The sequence below is a fragment of the Daphnia magna genome, linkage group LG8, assembly GCF_020631705.1.
Source record: "Daphnia magna isolate NIES linkage group LG8, ASM2063170v1.1, whole genome shotgun sequence".
NCBI classification, from domain to species: domain Eukaryota; kingdom Metazoa; phylum Arthropoda; class Branchiopoda; order Diplostraca; family Daphniidae; genus Daphnia; species Daphnia magna.
In genome coordinates this window covers 8,060,958-8,081,701 of record NC_059189.1, presented here as the reverse complement: position 1 = coordinate 8,081,701, position 20,744 = coordinate 8,060,958, and the positions used below count along the sequence as shown (strand labels likewise).

The 20,744-nt window shown below is 41.9% G+C and overlaps 1 protein-coding gene across 2 annotated transcripts; it reads right to left on the bottom strand.

Annotated features, from left to right (window-relative positions):
- Positions 1-3,614: 3,614 nt before the first annotated feature.
- Positions 3,615-7,107, bottom strand: LOC116929665 (NADH-ubiquinone oxidoreductase 49 kDa subunit). 2 transcript variants are annotated; one of them, XM_045177538.1, is made up of 9 exons: positions 7,056-7,107; positions 5,976-6,228; positions 5,576-5,801; positions 5,309-5,510; positions 5,040-5,227; positions 4,696-4,979; positions 4,278-4,504; positions 3,831-3,971; positions 3,615-3,771 (listed from the first exon to the last, which is right to left on the bottom strand). In XM_045177538.1, the coding sequence occupies exons 1-9, from the start codon at positions 7,090-7,092 to the stop codon at positions 3,734-3,736; spliced, it is 1,596 nt and encodes a 531-aa protein (XP_045033473.1). In that variant the 5' UTR covers positions 7,093-7,107; the 3' UTR covers positions 3,615-3,733. The 2 variants fall into 2 exon arrangements, with proteins under 2 accessions (XP_045033473.1, XP_045033474.1); XM_045177539.1 differs by having other exon boundaries at positions 5,976-6,174.
- Between the last annotated feature and the right edge of the window lie 13,637 nt (positions 7,108-20,744).

Sequence of the window (20,744 nt, the reverse complement as noted above, 5' to 3'; positions counted from 1 at the left end):
CCAGCTCCTTCCTTAGGAATTTCAGCTGGGTTCTGCTATTTCCTTCGTTCATATAATTCTCAATACGCTTGACGAGTAGCGTAAATCTATTTTTTCCGTATGTGCGGGCTTGCTTTCTGGTTCTTGCCTCAAAAAGAGGTGGGAACTCTTCGTTGTGTTCGGTTTGTATGTCAGAATTCCTACTTGATGGTCTCGCTTCGGCCATGATGTTGAAGGGTTACAGAAGGCTTGTACAATGGGAGGCAGAAACCAGTCCTTGGTGCCGGACCAATGAACTTTTCAGTTTAGGACCATGCACTTTGGACTGTTTGATGTCGGGATAACCTTACCGCAAATGATACCCACCGAATGCTAGAACGACCGTTTCAGAACAGTTCAGACGGATCAGTTTCAAGTTCAACCACGAACTCGTCTTCTTGGTCAGAAGAGACAACGATATTCACCAATTGTTTTGTGTTAGTGATTAGAGCTTTACTGCTTTCAGTTGAAGAGGGACTCAAACAATTCTCTACGGCACTTTTAGTTTTCTGTTGGTTTTTTGCCTGTAAACGAGCTTGAATTTCCCTTCGTTCTTTCAGCTGGGCTTGTCTTAACGCGTCTCTTCTCTGTTTATGTTCTGCGGCCTTTATCGCCCTTCTGGAGAAAAAAAAGAGAAAAAAAAAGAAAAATAGGGATAGGTAAGGCTGACTGTGGTACGGGTAACCACGCGATTTAGTCTGAACACGTCTAGACCTGTTTCAAGTTACATGATGCGCAAAAATCTGTCGATTGTTAGCTAATCAGGGGACACAACGCGACCGCAATACTTGCAACTTCTGTCAGTGAGCGAGAACAACTTTTTTTGTCTAGTTTTTCAAATGCTAAATTAAGTTGACTGTGTGTGGAACACCGCGACAGACATTAATTTCACGGGGGACCACGAGACTGATGACTACCGAACGTGTTACGGTGAGCGTCAACGTCGTCGTTTCCCAAATACTAGAACAATCAAGAAGACAAACAAATGATGTCGCGTGAGACAACACAAATTCAGAACACAACGTGTTCAGCAGAATTACCTAACATCAGCTAAGATGCTCTCGATATCTACGGATATGAGCCGGTTTGCCTAGCTGAACAATGACTGTGACCTAGCCTTTTTTTTTTTATTTTATTTTGCTTTATGGGTTCGTATGCAAGGTCGTTGCACCAAATGTTCGACGCACAATGCGCACGTCGCTAGAGTTTAGATAGATTGCGTACGATCACGTCAACTAGGTTTAATTTTTGATTGTATTTTTGTCGACAAGACAGTAAATTACACTTAGCGAAAAAACATCTTGTTGCCAGCCAGGTGATCTGTAATACACTGTGCCAAAAAAGGGCGACAAAGTAAGTAAGACGGGGAGGTGAGAAGAGAGGACACACTATGGAAGCTTGTTCTGTCACCGAGATGGGAGGTAAGCGATCAGTCACAGATGGGATATTCCGCTTGGTCCAAAAAAGACATAGCAGTGATATCCCTATGACGGCAGAATGCTACCTACATAACACAATGCAGTCCGTCGGATATCCGACAGATGTCGAGGTTGGATGTTGAGTACATCTTTTTTATATCCGCCGGACAGCCCGACATCCGATTTGGATGTTCTACGGATGTAATTTTTAGTGTTTTTGACCGCCCTAAACAGCGCCAAGGTACATTTTAAGGATATCGGAACGTGCTTTCAATTGGCTAAAAATACGACATGTATTGGATCTCTATTCTTGAAAAAAACATTAGGCTATGTCTGGATTCAAACTCGGGTCTCCAGCACTGCAAACGATTATTATTCCACTGCGCCAATCTACAGATATGCTAAATATCATTTTCGAACAATCCAATCGAATAGTTGTAAAACAATTTAGTTTTTTTTTCGATAACAAACCACCAACAAGATTTTAAAAGTCAAGATAATGTTGAACTTAAGGTTAAACGAGAAGTGTATAAATTACAATTCAACAAGTTACGCTAAATATTTTTTAAATTTTAATCTTCAGCCTAATTTATTAAGTTTAAAGTAGTTTTTCATTATTTGAAATTAAAATCCTATCATAAGTATGCTTGCTTAAAATATTATTAAATGCCGAATAATATATATTTTCTTTGCTTCATTACTTTATAGGTTAAGTTAATTTCCAATGGCTTGGTTCCCGTAAGCAAAACGGCAAGCCTGTGCAAACAAACTCACGACTTACATATATTTTATTCGTTATTTTGCAAGAAATTTGAAAATAAACCATTCCGGTAAATAGATAACTACCCCCTTAATTTTTTAACATTTCCCGTAGTAAATACTGGACTTAAAATAAAAATACGTTCTAGGGCAAAATTTGAACACGGTTAAGTCCCCCCCTTATGGAACCAAATTAATTTCGACAATCAATAATGAAACTTTCATAGTCTTATATTTGGTGTATTTTAAAAAATAATAAAGAAGACACGTAGTGCCATAAGAGAGCACGGCGGAAAAACTCGCGTTCGGATACTTGTGCACTGATATGCCGGCCAGCGGCTACAAGTCATAAAAATTTAAAAAAAATTTGTTTAGATACCTTTATCTATTATTAGTTCACAAAATTATTTTCATTGACTTAGGTGGATATTTTAACCCTCTTTTTCTCAATCGCGCTAAGCGCGCTCCGTCATTTGAACCCATGCTAAAATGGTCCGAAAACGCGAAGTGTTCGGATACTTTTGGCACCTACTGTACTTTGACCATCTTGAAAAGACTTTGATTTCTGTCCCAGACGAAAACAAGATTAATGTTGATGAAAGTAATCTAAGTGATCCGGGGAAGAAAAAATGCATTGTTAGAAGAGAGGTAAAATACCCGAATCACATAAAGGACTTTAGCAAATCACACATTTCCGTCATGGTTGCCGGCACAGAAACCAGAGAGCTGTTGCCTGCTTTCGTTCGCTATAAAGAAGACAAAGGCAATATTTTTTTTTTTTTTTCATTTCCCAAGCGTAGCTAGTGACATTTATGTCATCTCATCGTAGTATATTCTGAAAGGGCTGCCCCAACCTATCAAACGCGAAGGTTTTTGTTTTCGTCCTCATTTGAGTGTTTTCAGGGCATAAACATAAATTCAGTCCGAAATTTCTGCATCAACGCATCAGTCGCGTAGCTGGTAACACAAATACAAAAAAAAATCGGAAATCTGTAACGGATTTGTGAGTTATCAGTGTTTTTTCGTCAAAACCGTAATATTTTTGAAGGTCGCATCAACTCAGTATTGCGCTGATTTTTTTTATGAGAGGAATAGTGGCGTGTCAAAGTAGCTACTGTAAAAAAATCTTTGGAAAATTCCTAAACATCATCGACTTATTGAGCAGTTTTATTTTACTCCCAATTCTCATAAGGAATGCACTACTGTGTAAAATAGCCCCATACGGGTTAAACTTTACACACCGATTTTCACATGCTTACAGCTGCAGCCCGGTATCGAGATTGGACAAATGCAGGCGAATTCTTCATCTCTTTTTCTTTAAACCCTTTTTTCCGCTTTACTTCTATTAGAGCAATAAGGGAGTTATGGTAATAAAATACTGCCAAAAATTGGCCTTTTTTCTGTAAAGTAGCCCCACTCAACGGTATTTGGCTTTCCTCATTCCAGCCACTGTGTGTATTACAAACACCTAATTTAACTCGAACTTACATGTACAAGCCCACCCCACAGTTCATCCACTGCACAGGGACAGAAAACATTTAACGATCAATTTCTCCGAAAACCACATCCAATGTTCCTAAAATAAATAGTCAGTAATTAGAAATAAAAGGAACGGTCAGATGTATAAGCACCTACCAATTATAGCAACGATGTCAGCAAGCATGTGATTCCGACCAATTTTTTCTAATGCAGCAAGGTGGGCAAAACCTGGCGCCTTGATTTTACAGCGGTAGGGCCGTGACGAACCGTCAGAAACCAAATACACTCCAAATTCACCTTTAAAAAACAGTTAAATAAATAAACAATAAATTGGGAGTAAGTAAAAAGAAACACGTCGTATGTGTATCGTATGAGAGGATTTACGAATCGCTGAAAAGTTGGTAGGGGGCTGGAAACAGCATATTGGGGAGATCAAAGCTTCATCGCTTTTAACTACAATCCTGTCACAACACGTTTTTCTACCTCTTATTTATAGTTCATAAAAAGACAAATTGGTGGTGCATTTTTATGGTAAATACATCAAGCAGGACAGAATCGTAAAATATTTGGTGTGTGGTTACATCAAAATAAAAGACAAGATACCTTTAGGATTCTCTACAGCTGTGTAAGTTACGCCAGGCGGAACATTGTAGCCCTGAGTAAACAACTTGAAGTGGTGAATAAGGGCTTCCATTGAAGTTTTCATTTCGGAACGTTTCGGTGCCATGATTTTGGCATCATCAACACGGACTTCACCTGCAGGCATTTGATTCAGGCACTGCTCAATTATACGGAGGGATTCCCGCATCTCTTCTACTCTGCACAAGTACCTACGAAAAAGATAAATCAGTTGCCTCTTACAAACTCAGTGATTCTTATTTTTAACTACAGTTAGACCGGCTAGTCTAGTACTAGAACATGCTGGGGTTAGCTACACATTTTTTTAAAGTACGAAATCCAATTAAAGATTTAATGACGTAAGCGACCAATGGAATGGCAGTAATGACTCTTTCAAAATTACCTGTCATAGCAATCCCCTTTGACTCCTACTGGTACGTCGAATTCGACCAAATCGTATGCATCATATGGTTGAGTTTTCCTCAGATCCCATTTTATGCCAGAGCCACGCAACATTACTCCACTAAAACCATAATTCAGGGCGTCTTCGGCGGAAACGATACCAATATCGACTGTCCGCTGTTTCCAAATACGATTGGCAGTCAAAACATCTTCCATTTCATCTATGCGCTCACCGAATTTACTGGAGAATTGGTAAATGTCATCCATTAGACCTAAGGGAAGATCCTGCCGGCATCAAATGATTACATTACTATAATGAATTGTCAGTTTAAAAAACAAATCTACCAGAGAAACACCTCCTGGTCGAATGTATGCAGCATGCATGCGTGCACCAGAGACACGTTCGTAGAATTCCATCATCTTCTCTCGTTCTTCAAACAACCAAAAGAAGGGGGTCAAAGCCCCGATATCCAAGGCATGAGTCCCGATTTGCATCAAGTGATTTAGAATACGCGTTATCTCAGCAAAGAGCACTAAAACGTTAACGTACATTTTTTAAAATCTCCTGGCAATAGTCATAAGAGCTTGATTACATAATTTAAATGCTTGCTTACCTCGGATGTATTTGGCTCTTAAGGGGATTTCAATGTTTAACAATTTCTCAACAGCAAGGGAATAGCATTGTTCATTGCCCATCATAGAAACATAATCCAAGCGATCAAAGTAAGGGAGAGCCTGAGTGTATGTTTTGTACTCAATCAACTTTTCTGTCCCTCTGTGCAGCAAGCCAATATGAGGATCAGCCCTGACTACAGTCTTTCATATAAAATCAACAGTGTGATTAATGATCACATAACCTTTGTTTCACTTGAAAGAATTACTTCTCCATCAAGTTCCAAGACTAAGCGAAGAACACCATGAGCAGCTGGGTGTTGCGGCCCAAAATTGAGGTTGATATTGGTAACTGATTTCTCCACAGGGGGCTCATAGTGATTCATTGGTGGCATTTTCCATGCATTCTTATTCGTATGAGGAATCAAAACTGGTACATCATATTGTTTGTAATATTCCATATCAGGACTCCAAGTTGCTCCATGTCGCCGCTGGCTGCAAAAGAAATTTTACCAATCAATACATATCAGTCATACAACTTTTTAAACTATATGAATGGCATAAAATAGACTGAAATGCATGAAATAATCCTTGAGCACCGACAATGTCTACTAGCACTCGGGAATAATACCAATAGATATTTTGGAAAGATAAAATACTTAGTCATACTTCGCAAAGATTGCAGGAGGACCATGTGGTAAAAAAGACTTCGGAGTAGAAGTAATTAAAGAAACAGTTCCCCTTTTCAGACCTAGTCCAATCGCTGCCGCCATGTTTACTCCGTGTTTATGACGAGGAAGGCAGGAAGGATGAGTTCGACGGGTTAACTGGTTAATCCGTATAATAGTCTCACCATTCTTACGGTTAACTGAAAACGGCAGTTTCGCAGTTAATACATGGACTAAAGCGTGTCGGGTGGGCTCTTTTCACGAATAAAATAAAATATATATCATCAATGCAGATTTAAAAGGCGATTTTAAAAATATAATTTTTTTCTTTATGAAACGTAAATTTAAGGAGATATTTCGAGTTTAATTGTAGAAGAAGGGGAAAAAAAGGGCGGGCCGCCATCTATCAACCAAAAATGCTAAGTGTTCATTGACGAACTGAACTAGAAATTATCGAATGCCATCTATCAACCAAATTTTTTAATTCTTTTAATTACAAAAATGTATAGCTTCCATTTATGTAAATTTTTTTTATTTTAGTGTTAGGGTGCGTTTTATCGTCAACCTGTAGTTGAGCTGCTCAACTTTTTTCGTTGACCATAAAACGGTTTTTACGTTGGTTGAGTAGAACTTTTTGGTTGAACTACGCAGTTAACCATAAAACGAAAATGGATCTCAACATGTGGAAAGCTCCTCCTCCTTTCCCACCCCTTTCAGAAATGCTTAATTGTAAATTTGATAGAAATTTAAAAAAATAGTTGCTTTAGGAAATAACGGTGTCTATAAATTTTTCAAAAATATTTATAATAGTATTACGTCGTTTATTGAAACTTGCTAAAATTTTTAAATATATTGATTAGTGTGGAGTAGCAGACGTAAAACGTCAACATGAAACATTTTTAACAACAAAATGCAGGTGACCCAATTTCTTCAATGTCTATTCAGTAGTTATTTACTTATCTTTAATCTCAAACTTCTGGAATGGTAATAAATGTTAATGAGGAATTATTCCAAAGTTTAACATATTTTTATTTTATATTTTTTTATTTTATATATTTTTATTTTTTATTTAATATTTTACCTCTTGGCCGTAAAACACCATCACACTTTCTATTCATTATGATAAAAAAAAAATTTACAAACGTGTACCACGACCCACGTGCCACGTCCCTATCTAAAGAAAGCCGTCTGCTGTGATGGCTTGAACAAAAAAAAGGTTGCCAGATTAAAGAAAATAAGAATTATTATAAAGTGGGAGGGTCAACCAACTTGAATTTAGTTCAACCACAGTCTGGACTGTGGTTGAACCTTTGTGGTTGAGCTCGCAAAATTTGATCGAGCACAACCTTGGTTGAACTTTTTGTTAACCATAAAACGGAAATCAAGCTCAACTGTGACGAATTGGTTAACGAAAAAATACGGATTGAGCTCAATTTAGGTTCGGGTTGAGCCAAAAAATTGACGATAAAACGCACCCTTACAGTGCCGGCCCAGTTATAGAACCGGCCTGTGCGCGGTTCTATAACTGAATGGTTCTATAACCAAGCACCCGATCTTAGTGCCACCTATCGTTGGTTCTTTCATCCCTCAAACTTTGACGGTCTTAGAAAAGAAGGGCACATAGCAGAGTGGTAATGCTGTTCGCCATGGATCTATAGTCCCGTGTTCGAACCGCTGCAATGACTAACCTAAAAAGATTTTTAATATATGTGTAATATAGTCTATGGCTATGAATGGTGAGATACTAGTGTATCTTCATTGGTGGGGGACCATCCACAGAGGAAGTGGTTTGATGAACTAGAAGAACTGTTGTCATACCAGAAGGAAAAAGAAATTAGAGTTGGTAGAAGGACTGGAATGGAACAAGGTGCTAGAAGATAAGAATGAATAGTGGAAGCCATTGTATTCTGTTGTATTTGGTATGAATAACTTTACCGCCTATTATTATTGTATTCAGTATGAATAACTTTACCGCCTATTACTATTAGTTGGGTCATTGAACCAATGTACAACATTGCCTTAAAAGATAAAACCCATTACAGTACTATTTTTTTGCATGTTTTAAAAGGCAAAAACCATTCATTCCCGCCATAGAAAATCGATATAGTACATAATACGGCCAACGGTGGCGCTGAAACACGACAAAGAAAAATCGGTTCGATAACCGAGCCGGTTCCATAGCTAGGCGGTTCTATAACTGGACCGGCCCTGTATAGTTTTCCCGCAAAAAAATTTTTACTTTTTTTTTTTTACTGGGAGATGGGGAGACCCGCTAAATCGCACCGAACTACACGGTAAATGGCGAATCGGTTTACAACTCCATTAAGTATTTTTTAAGCAATTTTTAAAAAGAAATGGGGATATTTTATCGAAACATAACAATTTCGATGATTATAAAAAATTTGAGGCTTTTAGTTTTTCCGTTTATAATTAATTTCCCATATTGTTGGGGCAGGAAATTCTACGAGACCCGTTAAACCACACCGAAAAAAAAAAGCCAATCGGTTTGCTACTCGATTAGGCATTTTTCAAGCGATAATTTAGCTGTAAACTTCTGTAAAATTAGTTTTTTCAGACATATATTTTTACCAGAAATATTGTTTCAATTTCATGTACTGAATGTAATGAAAGGGGATGACCCATGGGCCCTAGGACACTTGGGTGACAATACACAGTAAATTAATGAAAACATACCTATGCGTAAAAAACTTCTATTCTATCAAATGAAAAAATAAACTATTCCATTTGAAATGTTCCATTGAGCATAACAATTTCATCAACAATTGCCAACTCCATCTCGTTCAGGGACCTGAACCCTGTCAGGCGAAACATGACGACAACTCCTGGTAGGGTTCATGTCCCTGGCCTCAATTTGCAGCAAGAGATAGGCAGCTCAATTCGCTATAGACCAGTTTCGGATGCTGCGTTGCAAAATTTAAAAAAATCCAGGGGGGTTTCGATTGCAGGGGGAGATAGGAAAAAAGGGGGTTTTTGATTTATTTACCCTAGTAATACTTTTCCAATTCAGGAAATGTTCTAAAATACTACAAGACATTCTGTGTCTTCTCCAGTCTTTCTAAATAATTAATCATCCCTAGTTTATCCATGAAAATTAATTCAAGTAAAAGGCTAGGTAGTAATACTTTTCCAATTCAGGAAATGTTCTAGAATACTACACTTTAAGACATTCTGCGTCTTCTCCAGTCTTTATAAATAATTAATCATCCCTAGTTTATCCATGAAAATTAATTCAAGTAAAAGGCTAGGGATGCTGTTTAGTATTTTTTGCGTTTCTAGTGTCAAGAAAATATGTAAACATGGGTGATTCAAATGTGGATATGGGGATAATGGATAAACTAGGGATGATTAATTATTTATAAAGACTGGAGAAGACGCAGAATGTCTTAAAGTGTAGTATTCTAGAACATTTCCTGAATTGGAAAAGTATTACTAGGGTAAATAAATCAAAAACCCCCTTTTTTCCTATCTCCCCCTGCAATCGTAACCCCCCTGGATTTTTTTAAATTTTGCAACGCAGCATCCGAAACTGGTCTATACTAGCGCAACTTGCCTTACGCATGCAGTTGCAACTCCATCTCATTCAGGGACCTGAACCCTGTCAGGCAGAAACACAAAACCCCCCGAGCCGTTATTTTTTTGTTTTGTGTTTGTGATTATTTATGTTTATTGTTTATTTTTCTTTCTGTTTCCTTTCCGTAATACAATGCCTTTTAACTTTATAATTTATTTTTCATTTATTGGAATATTACTTAATTAAGCAACGGTATAATTTCATTAAAATTACTGTAATAATTGTTAATTTCCACTCATGGGCATTCGGGTAGTGGAACCGGTTCCAAAACCCGATATCATTACTGTGTACCCTATTTGACTTATTTTATGCAATACATTATAGTTTTATTTATATTACTTCACTTGCCCACCCTTTTTTAAGTTAAGGCTGGGCCATATCTGCTGGCTATTGATATCTGTAAAATGTATTTAATTTGGACTTATAGTGTTTCCGCAAAAAATTTTTTAAGTTTTACATAAATCAGGGAGGTGGGGGTTATCCGATACCTGTGAAACCGCACCGACTTTAACAAAAAAATTGTAAACCGGTTTACTACCTTAGTAAAAAATTTTTAATGTAATAATTTTGAACAAATGGAGAGATCTTATCAAGAGCTATCCATTCCTGCAATTTTTTTAAAAATATAGAGCTTATAGTTTACCGATTATGACTCATTTAGTTTCACGATCCATCAAACCACACCGAAAAAAATATCCAATCGGTTTACTACTCGGTTAGGTATTTGTTAAGCAAAAATTTAACGGAAGTGGATAGCCCCCATCATCGGCTATCCATTTCTGTAAAAACGCAATTAACGAATATAAAATATATTGATTTCTTGTTGATTGATTGGCATTTTTCTATTAAAATCCCTTCACTGATTTCTGCTCGTTTTTTTTGTCACCTTTCAGCACACTAGCGCCCATAGTGACTGAAGGCGAAGTTAAGATATTATCTCTCGAAGTGTATAGGGAGTATAAACTTCAAGGGATAGGAAAGGGTTCCAAATAAAAACATTTTTAATAAAATAAGAAAATTATGCTATTAAATAAAGAACGCCGCATTTTTGGTGCAAAAAATAATAATTTCGCGTTGTTCAAAAAATGTTATTTTCCTTGGTGAAAAACGCGATTTTAACACAGCGCTTGTTGGGGGAAAGCTCGTGTTTTTAATCGATGAACGAGTGTGTAGGGGCGTGGGGGTTGTTCCTACAAAAAAGTCAAGTGTGAATGATTTGAAGATTTATTCTTCTTCTGATCAGCAAAAAAAAAATAATCTCTAGCTGTTAAATAGTAATTTGAGTTTTAGTGACACACGTAGCGCCATAAGAATACATGGATATAGAGGGGGGTGTTCTTAATCATTTGGTGGATACTGTAACTATAGGGAAACCTCTGGTAATATCCCTTATTCAAGAGGGGTTATTATACGGGGTTCGCTTTGGTCACAAGCAGCACCCCCTGGGAAAAAAATAAAATTTTTATTTATTTTTTTTTGCATTCTCTTTCCCTCCTTCACCTCATTTTTAATTTGTAAAAAGTATAGTTGTTATATGGGAAAAAGGATCATTTTGAAATATTGGATCACCCCCAACATGTGCTGAATTCGTTGTCCCTACCCGCGGCTATGCCGTCGGGTAACTTGGTTGTAACTTGGGTCCCTTTCTCACCCCTCGACCCTCTCCCATACCCGACTGCACGGAAATTATTCGTCTCTATTTTCTCTCTCTCATACTTTCTCATATTGGATATAATTCCCGACTGTAAGTCTCTTTCTTCTTCTGTGTGTTTATGTCCTCACTCCCGTGTTTGACACTATTATTATTCTAACCAGGATATTGCATTTGAGCTGTATCGAGCATTTCGCCCTCGCTGTGACGAGACGGCACTGATAGGCCCTCTAATCTATCAAGAGACGGTAAAATGAATACAAATACTATGTTGCCCTAATGAAGGCTAATCCCTTGTTTGTGTTAATTATAATAAACAGGTTATGGGCCCGGATACCCTAACGTGCTGCATAGCATAACACAACGAGATGGATTCAATATCCTCAAGAGAAGGCAGCGTTCAAACTGTAAAGTTTAACGGCAAGAACTTCAACATGTGGAAGTACAGTCTGTTCATCAGACTACGAGAACATGATCTCGTTCCCATTGTAGAAGGAACAAGACCAAGACCAGCAGTGGTCAGAGTAGCTGGAGAAGTCACCAATCAAGCTCAGATAGACGCATGGACAAAGGATGATAACTTAGCCATCCATTATCTTTTTAATACATGCCTCGAAGAACAATAAAGTTCATTGCTGACCTGTGAAACTTCCAACGCTATATGGACCTCAATCACAAGCCAATACCAGCGAAACTCTATTGACAGGAGGCATGCTATCCAACAGCAATTTCTGAACCTTACCTTTAACGCTGAGCACGGTGTAAGAGCTCACGTGGAAAGAATAAAACTTCTCTTAAAGGAATTGACAGATGCAGGGTGCCCAACAGACGAGGGAAGCATCTGCAACAAGATTCTTACATCCCTGCCAGACGCTTTTGTCGGTTTCTTCACCGCTTGGGAAAGCACTACAGCCACTGACAGAACTTTGGCAAATTTAACGACAAGGCTACCCATATAGCACATTTCTGCCGTCGGATGTCCGAATCATGGCCGAACATCCGTTAGATATCTAAGCTAAGTTTAACCTAAGTTCGACATCATCTTAACTTCTTAAAAATCCTGTATATGATTTGTTATCGAAAAAGCTCAAGTGTTTTACAACAATTCGATTGTATTGTTCGAAAATGGTAATCTGTATATGTATAAACACAGGTATAAGGCAGGTATAGGTATAAGGCACAGTGGAATAATATTCGACTGTGGTGCGGGAGACCCGAGTACGAATCCTGATATACACTAATGATTTTTCAAGATTATAGGTCCAATACTTGTCATATTTATAGCCAAATGAAAGCCCGTTCGGATATTCTTAGAATGTCCGACGGCGCTGTTGAGGGCGGTCAAAACCTTAAAAAATTACATCCATAGGACATCCAAATCGGATATCGGGCTGTCCGGAGGATATCAAAAAGATGTACTCAACATCCGACCCCGACATCTGTCGGACATCCGACGGACTGCCTTGTGTTATGTGGGCTATTTAACGAAGAAGAAAGAAACAAACGACGACGTTGAAACGATAGTAGCAGCTCAGATAACCAAGCATTCTGGGGCGGACCACCAAACTCATCACAATCTTTTGCTCCCGGTCCCTCTAACCGAAGCTCCTCAAATACCAACTCGAGACCCTACCCACCACAAGGAGGACGGCAAAGACACAGAGGAGGAAGGAAAGGATCTGGTGGTCGAAACAATCGCTTCGAGTCGTCGAATCAAGGAAACCCGAGGAGAAATGGTAATTGCAACTACTGCGACATTTACGGCCACTGGGAAAAAGAATGTCGTTTCAAGAAGCTAGATGACGCCACGCGAGCAAATACTCAAGCCAACTCAGCTTTATATGAGAAGAGAGACCCGACCGCAAATTTCGTTCAACTAGATCTCACCGGCCCGAACGTCGGTCTCATCGCTCACTCAGCATGTTTATCATCTCACGTTCCCCCGAACAGCGATTTTTATCTGGACTCAGGTGCCACCCAACACATGTCCCATCAACGCTCACTATTCACTAATTTTCAACCCATCCAACCGGGACTAAGATGGATAAGCGGAATTGGACAAAGTCGTGTCGAGATCCTCGGGACAGGAAACATCATGATCACGTCGTTGGCGGAAGGAGCTCATCAAACCATCACTCTTATCGACGCTCTATACGCTCCCAGTCTCGGAATTAACCTAGTCTCCGTTGGATCTATCACAGCCAAAGGAGGAGAGATACGTTTTACCAAATCTCACGTAAACGTCGTTCGAGATGGAAACCTGCTACTTACTGGCAAACGCGTCGGCGAAACTCTATACCGACTCAATATTTCTAATACGAATACCAGAGATGCCAACCCACATCCAGTCGTCGCATCACTCTCAGCTCTCACGAAATCATCTCCTAATTCCATTCAAGAGTGGCACCAACGCCTTGCACATCTAAACTACCAAACCATTATCAAAATGGCACACAGCGACGCAGTAGTCGGGCTCGACCTCCCAACCGGAGCTCACCTCCCAACAGAGAGCTGTCATGATTGTGCCGCGGGTAAACTGAAGTGGAAATCGTTCAACCTAAGCTCCACACCCAAATCCTCCCGCATTGGTCAATTAATCTCTTGTGACATTTGGGCCCTGCCCAAGTATCGGAGGAGCTTTGTACTGCTCCAATTTTCGAGACGACTGCAGTGACTATCGAGCCACATATTTCCTCAAGGCAAAATCGGAGGTTGCCGCATCGGTCAGAGATTTTATCAATCTACTTCACACACAGACTCGGGAGCTGGTATCATGCATCCGAACCGACGGCGGAACGGAATACGGGTCAAACGAACTCGAGTCGTCGCTTCGAAAGAAAGGAATCAGACACGAGACCACCATCCACCACGCACCGCAGCAGAATGGACTAGCAGAGAGTGATAACCGCACTATATTTGAAGGTGTCAGAACACTCCTCGCCTCCAACAAATCTCTGCCCATCAACCTTTGGGCGGAAGCTGCCAACCACAAGATTTACATCCTAAACCGGTCGCTATCCAGCACCTGCCCCACTATGACTCCACACGACGCCTAGTATAATGTAAAACCCGATCTGTCAATTCTGCGTATATTCGGCTCCGAATTCTACGTGCTGGTCCCAAAACAAATCAGAGAAGGTAAACTCGAAAACGTCGGACTTCTTGTGTATTTCGTAGGTAACTCTGAAACACAAAAAGGTGAACGTTACTATGACCCGTCATCAAAAAAGGTAAACAAAAGCCGCAATACCACGTCAATTCATAGTCACTACCAGCCCCGTCTATCTTCTTCCGATCCAACGACCGTGCAAAGCAACGTGGAAGTTTTTCCCCAGAATGGCGCATGCACCCCTGATTTGGCGCATCCAGAAACTGAATCATCGACTCTTTCTCAGAAAAATTATGCAATATGTGATCTCGAAGATGCCGCGAACCACAGGCAAGCAACGGACGTCAACCTCGTCAGACCATCGCCATCACTCCCATATCGAGACGCACAACAAACTACGCCGACCACACCGCCAGCAAAGATGCGGAGATCAAAGCGTATTCAAACCATCGAGGAAGAATCTCAAGTGATTGGCAATTCCCCACTTCCAATCCTTCGTCGCTCCTCCCGCGAGCCACAACCAAAGCGCAGCATCAGCATGCACGCAGCTTTCACAGTCGGTACTGCTCTCACTCTGGAGGAAGAGCCGGACCAGTACCAGGATGCAATGACCAGCAACAAGGCTTCAGAATGGAAGGCAGCCACCCAGAGGGAATACGATTCGCTAATAAAAAATCATACATGGGACCTCGTGTCGCTTCCCACCAATCGCTCGCTGATACGGGCTCGGTGGACCTTTAAGATCAAGCCGTGCTTCTTCAAGAATTCGAAACCTTATTATATTCCAAGAAATGGAATGAAGTAGTTGGCGAAACAGTAAATTTAGTAAGTGAAGATTTTAGGCTTAAACAATGGAACGATTTATTGTCAAGTGCCGAAGATTTTTGCAAATATGATAATACTTACTATGACGTAGATTCTTCTTATATTTGGCTTCGTAAGATTTTGGAATTTATTAATATTGATCAGGACCAATTTTTTAATAGTATTGTAACGAGTTATCGCCGATGGGTTCGGTGAATCAATAAGGTGTATTCAATCACTTCAACACTTAAGCACTACACAAAGTAAACGTAACTGTTCTATCTAACTACTGGCACCAAAGGTCTACACTACAGTCCCATTTATAGTCTTACAGGCGTGGGAAAGGGTCAGTCGATGAATCCAAATGCATCAGCAATCGGATGACACTCGAATGACACTTCCGTCGGTCGTTTGTCTATCCGTTACAGTTATAACGGATGGCGAGAGTTCTCTTACAACGATGCGTGAACGCTACATCCCCCCCTTCAGCCTGCGACTCGTCCCGATCGCACTATTACGACGAAAAACAAGGAGAAAAATAAACATAAACCCCAAAACATAAGAGACACGAGCAATTTTCGGCCAAAAAAAAAAAAAAAAATCAGTGCAAAGAACCAATTTTTAGCCAAAAGTTAGTGAAAACAAATGAATGCAAAATTCAATGTAAACAAAGTCACAACAAATGCTAGAAGGGTTACTGGTAGAACCAATGGACATTAATGCAAAACATTAAAAAAAAATCAAATTACCAACAAAACAAGCATGAAACAAAATAACAGCTACAAATAGCTATTGAGAAGAAAAAGAAAAGTTACACAAGAAACACCAAAATAATTTCAGCAATTCGAATAATTCCTTACAGAATAGGGGAGACAGAGAGAGAAAAACAAAAACAAATACAACGGGTCGAGTAACGGTTATAAACGCTCTTCCACCTCGGCCTCATGAATAGTCAATCGACCTTCCAATTCGACTATGCGTTGAGTCAAGGCTTTTATGGTTGCCCCGGTTTGACGTAAATAAACGAACAGACTTGCTCCCAAACCAAAGAATAAAATCGCTATAACTGCTACCAATTCGAACGGGTACCGAACTGTTTCGGGTTGCCCCGCGCCCCGTCTAGCTTTCTCTTCTTCCTCAATGATACGCAGATGTTCCCCCATGAGGGCTACGCGACCTTGAATCATCGCACGGCGCGTCAGTATCGGCTGGCTTTTCTGGGTTCTTGTCCCCCCCCTCCCTTTCTAGTATAGTCTCACTAGCCTCAGGCGCTTTCAAAACTTGCCCTACTTTTTCAAGCTCAGTGAGTGACGGCAGTGACGCGTTGTTCAGTGTATACTTGACATTCTTCCTGAAGCTTGCCTGAAAAATCCAATTATCCAGGTGTGCAGTACACGACATTGGAACTTCAAAGACATCAAAAGGTTTTCTTCTAATTAAAGTGTTAACCTTTTCACGACTTTGCGGGCAAGTTATTGTTATTGTTGTATCTTCAGTAGTTGAATAACCCCACCTCCTATGGCCTAGATATACAGTTTGTTGGCCAAGCCAAGGTGACACATGAGTCGTGCACTGGGTGCGACTACGGGCCTCGTCCTTAACAAACAAAGACATTGCACACCCGGGTTCCCTGTGTTTCCGATTAATAGCGCTACTTATCGGACAAATTAAAGCCGGTGACATTAAACAACGAAATGCATCGTCTGCTGATAACTCTACAAAGGCTTGTCTATCAGTTGCTACGGCAAGAAATGGTGGAAGAGGATAAAATTGTGCACCTTGTGTGGCATTTTCTATAGGGCGCGGCAAACTGATTACTTTATAGAGTGTAAAACGAAAAGGAAACTCAAAAACAGGTAAATGAATAAAAATTCTAAGACCATTATTAACCGCAGCCACGACTACTTTAGCTTCAGTGTACACTTTCCAGACATCGCCCTTCTGGATGGATGGACTCAAGGACCATCCTGACGGCAGCACAGATTTAATTTCTTTCAGGGCGGCTTGAACTTGCAGCGGGGGAAAAAGGGTAGCTGGTAGACGTTCCATAGCCATAACAGCCAATCCAACGGCAAAGTTATCCAACACCTCTTCGATCCATCCCACGGCGGACCCAATTTGACGGAACGCATCTCCAACTTTCGTGGTAGCAATCCATTGCCTTTCGATCTCTTTCACCACCCCGTCCATTTTGTTGTCCATTTTCCAGGCCTCTCGTTCAATTTTTGCAAAAGCAATCTGTAGCTCGGCTACGGCATCGCCACTTGCCTTAGTCTCCCACAGCGTCTCGTTAATGAGAGAAGCATGAACTTCCAGGGCATGCACAATGGATGTTGTCTCCGTCGAAAGCTTATTGATCCGGCCGTTCACGTGTTCGAGATCTTCTTGGGTAGAGACCCCGAAAAGCCAGTTAAGAAGTCGACCTCCTCCATCCACTAGGCCACGTTTCACTCTGGAGTCTTGCACACCGACGGCTGTTTTTAGTTCATTCCAGCGCTGATGAACCTTCCGCAATTTCAACAATTCTTCTTGTGCCCGTTCTTTCACATGTTGTTGCAATGCCTGTTTAAACTGTGATTTAACTCCGGCGTAGTGATCGGACATGGCATTCACTCGAATGTCTAACCACTCGTATAACGATTTTACCACTTGGTCCACTGGATCAAACGTAAAATCTGTCACTACGACCCACTCCGAGTCGGAAAAGGCTAAGTCTCCTTCCGACTTGAAGATCACCCCTTGATAGGCGACGATCTCGCTGGCAGCTACCGGACCCGGACCAGACATTACGGTAAGCAAAAACATCAACGGGAAAGCAAGTAAGAATGTTTTCCTCGGTGCCCGTATTCTCGTAGAGCGTCGAAGGCCGACGCCTTCGGGCGCGATGGCTGTAGCATGTGACGGCCCATCACGTGCAGCTGGAGGGTCAGCCGGAGAGTTCCGGTTTACTCCTCTCGGTTCAGGTCCACGGACTCCTGATGAGTTCCCAACGGCAGCTTCTCGTTCCGGCGGCGGAATGCTAACGCAATCGACGAACGGTTTCATACGTTCCACATGAACGATTTCAGTTTTAACCGTTCGTCCCAGCCGCAGCTCGTAGTTACTAGGAGTGGTCTGTCGTACGACCGTGTACGGTCCCAACCAACGATGCAAAAGCTTCTCAGATTTTCCTACCTTTCTGATAGGCTTGTAGATCAGTACCTCTTCTCCAGGTAGATATGTCGTAGCCTCCCTCCGGCCCTCGTCGTAAACCTTTTTCTGCTTCCGCTGCACAGCAGCAGCGCGAGCCTGCACTTCCAATCGGGCCTGTTGAAGCCGTTCCACCGCCCACTCGGACGGATCCCGGTTAGGTGGAGGTACCAAATTCGGATCCGCGTTCAGAGCGCCATCGATGGGGAGAACAGCTTCTCTTCCGTACACCAGGTAGAATGGAGTTCGTCCCGTACTTTCATGACGGCTGGTGTTGTAAGCGAACGTTACGAAAGGTAACGACTCGTCCCAATCCTTATGGTCGGAGCTGACATACATGGATAGCATGTCAGCTAGGGTGTGGTTCAACCTTTCCACCAAACCATTTGCCTGGGGACGATAAGCCGTTGTCGTACGATGGTTCGTCTCCAGGGCCTGCAACACCTTTTGAGTTACCTCAGCGGTGAAGCAACGTCCCTGGTCGGTCGTCAACTGGCGTGGAGCTCCATGTCTTAACAACACAAATTTCACCAAGAAATCTGCTACCTCCGACGCATCTGCTGAAGGTAGAGCTCGAGTCTCCGCCCACTTGGTGACGTAATCTACGGCTACCACAATACTTTTATTCCCACTCTTGGACAGTGGAAAAGGTCCCAGAATATCCATTCCCAGTCTCTCGAATGGACGTTCACTTCTTTGAATTTCCATAAACCCCGCTGGCCGCTGGTAGACTGGTTTTCGGGACTGGCACTCCCGACACGCCCGCACAAAATTACGCACATCCTCGGCCAAGGCCCACCAGTAGTATCTACCCCTCACTTTGTCAAGAGTACGAGTGACACCTAGGTGGCCGGCGGTAATGTCATGATGGCAAGAGCGCATTACCTCGTTTTTAAAGGATTGAGGCACACATAGCCTTAGTAGGAGGCCGTCGTCAACGACCTTGGTCTGGAACAGCAGACCGTCCTTAAGGCGATACTGGCTGTATTTTCTTCCTTTCTCCAGACCCGCGAAGACTTGGTCCCACTCCACTTGCTGCGCTTGCTGAAACTCACTCTTACTTTCAGTGTCAATACTGAAGGCAGCTAGAGTACAATACAGCTGTTCGTCGAGCTCCTGTGGTGCGTCGACCGGATAGCGGGAAAACGCATCTGCATCCGTATGAAGTCTTCCATTTCGGTGTATGATCCGTAGTAGGAATTCCTGTAGCTGTAGACTCCAGCGAGCTAAACGTCCGGCTAGATCCTTCTTGGTGAGTAGCCAACACAGAGCGTGATGATCAGTCACCACCAAAGTATCCATTCCCCATATGTAAGACCGAAACTTCTTCACGGCCCAAACCAAAGCGAGACACTCTTTCTCCGTGATCGAGTAATTCGACTCACTTGGAGACAAGAGGCGACTCGCGTAGGCCAGGGGCCTCTCAATGTTATTTACGCGTTGTAGTAACACCGCTCCTAAACCGTAGTCACAGGCGTCAGGGTGTATCTCGAACGGCCTTGTAAAATCGGGATAGGCCAAAGTGGCCGCACTCACTAGCGCCTGCTTCATCAGCTCAAAGCTGACTTCTTGAGACTCTTCCCACCCGAAGCAACCACCCTTTTTAAACATGTCCGTCAGGGGTTTCGCTGTGTGTGCAAACTGAGGAATGAACCGGCGATAATACGAGCAAAGCCCCACAAAGCTACGTACGCACTTCAACTGTTCACTTGGCTTACACAGGGTCGACGGAGAAGGGAAGTTTGCGACCGCATTAAGTTTTTCTGGGTCAGGCCTAACTCCATCCCCACTAATGACGTGGCCTAAAGCCTTTACTTCGCTGGCTCCAAACTGACACTTCACCAACTTAATTTTCAACCCGGCCTTCCGCAGGGCGGTCAACACTTGTCGCACTCGCACCAAGTGTTCCTCTGCATCAGCCGCGTAGATGATGATGTCGTCCAGGTAAACGAGACAAATCGTCCATCTCAGACCAGTTAAAACCAAATCCATCATGCGTTGGAATGTCCCCGGTGCGGAGGCCAACCCGAAGGGCATAACAAGAAACTGATAAAGTCCGTCGGGGGTGACAAACGCCGTCTTGACTTTATCCTCTTCGTTTAGTGGTACCTGCCAGTACCCACTCTCCAGATCCAGCGTCGAGAAGATGCTAGCGTTCCCCATCCGAGACAGCGTCTCTTCGATCCTCGGCAACGGGTAAACATCTTTTACGGATATGGCGTTGAGGCGGCGATAGTCCACACAAAAACGCCAACTTCCATCCTTTTTCTTCACTAAGACCACAGGTGATGCCCACGGGCTAGTTGAACGCTCAATTACACTTCTGCTCAGCATTTCGTCCACTTGTTTCTGCACAATAGCCCTCTCTTTCCAAGCACTCTTGTAGGGAGACTGATGTACCGGCGTAGCAGTACCAGTATTTATG

Coding starts and splice junctions, on each gene's coding strand:
- LOC116929665 (XM_045177538.1), bottom strand. CDS start 7,092: ATGAATAGAAAGTGTGATGGTGTTTTACGGCCAAGAG. Junction 5,802..5,975: donor CCTCCTGCAATCTTTGCGAA/GTATGACTAAGT, acceptor TTTCTTTTGCAG/CCAGCGGCGACATGGAGCAA. Junction 5,511..5,575: donor TCTTGGAACTTGATGGAGAA/GTAATTCTTTCA, acceptor TTTATATGAAAG/ACTGTAGTCAGGGCTGATCC.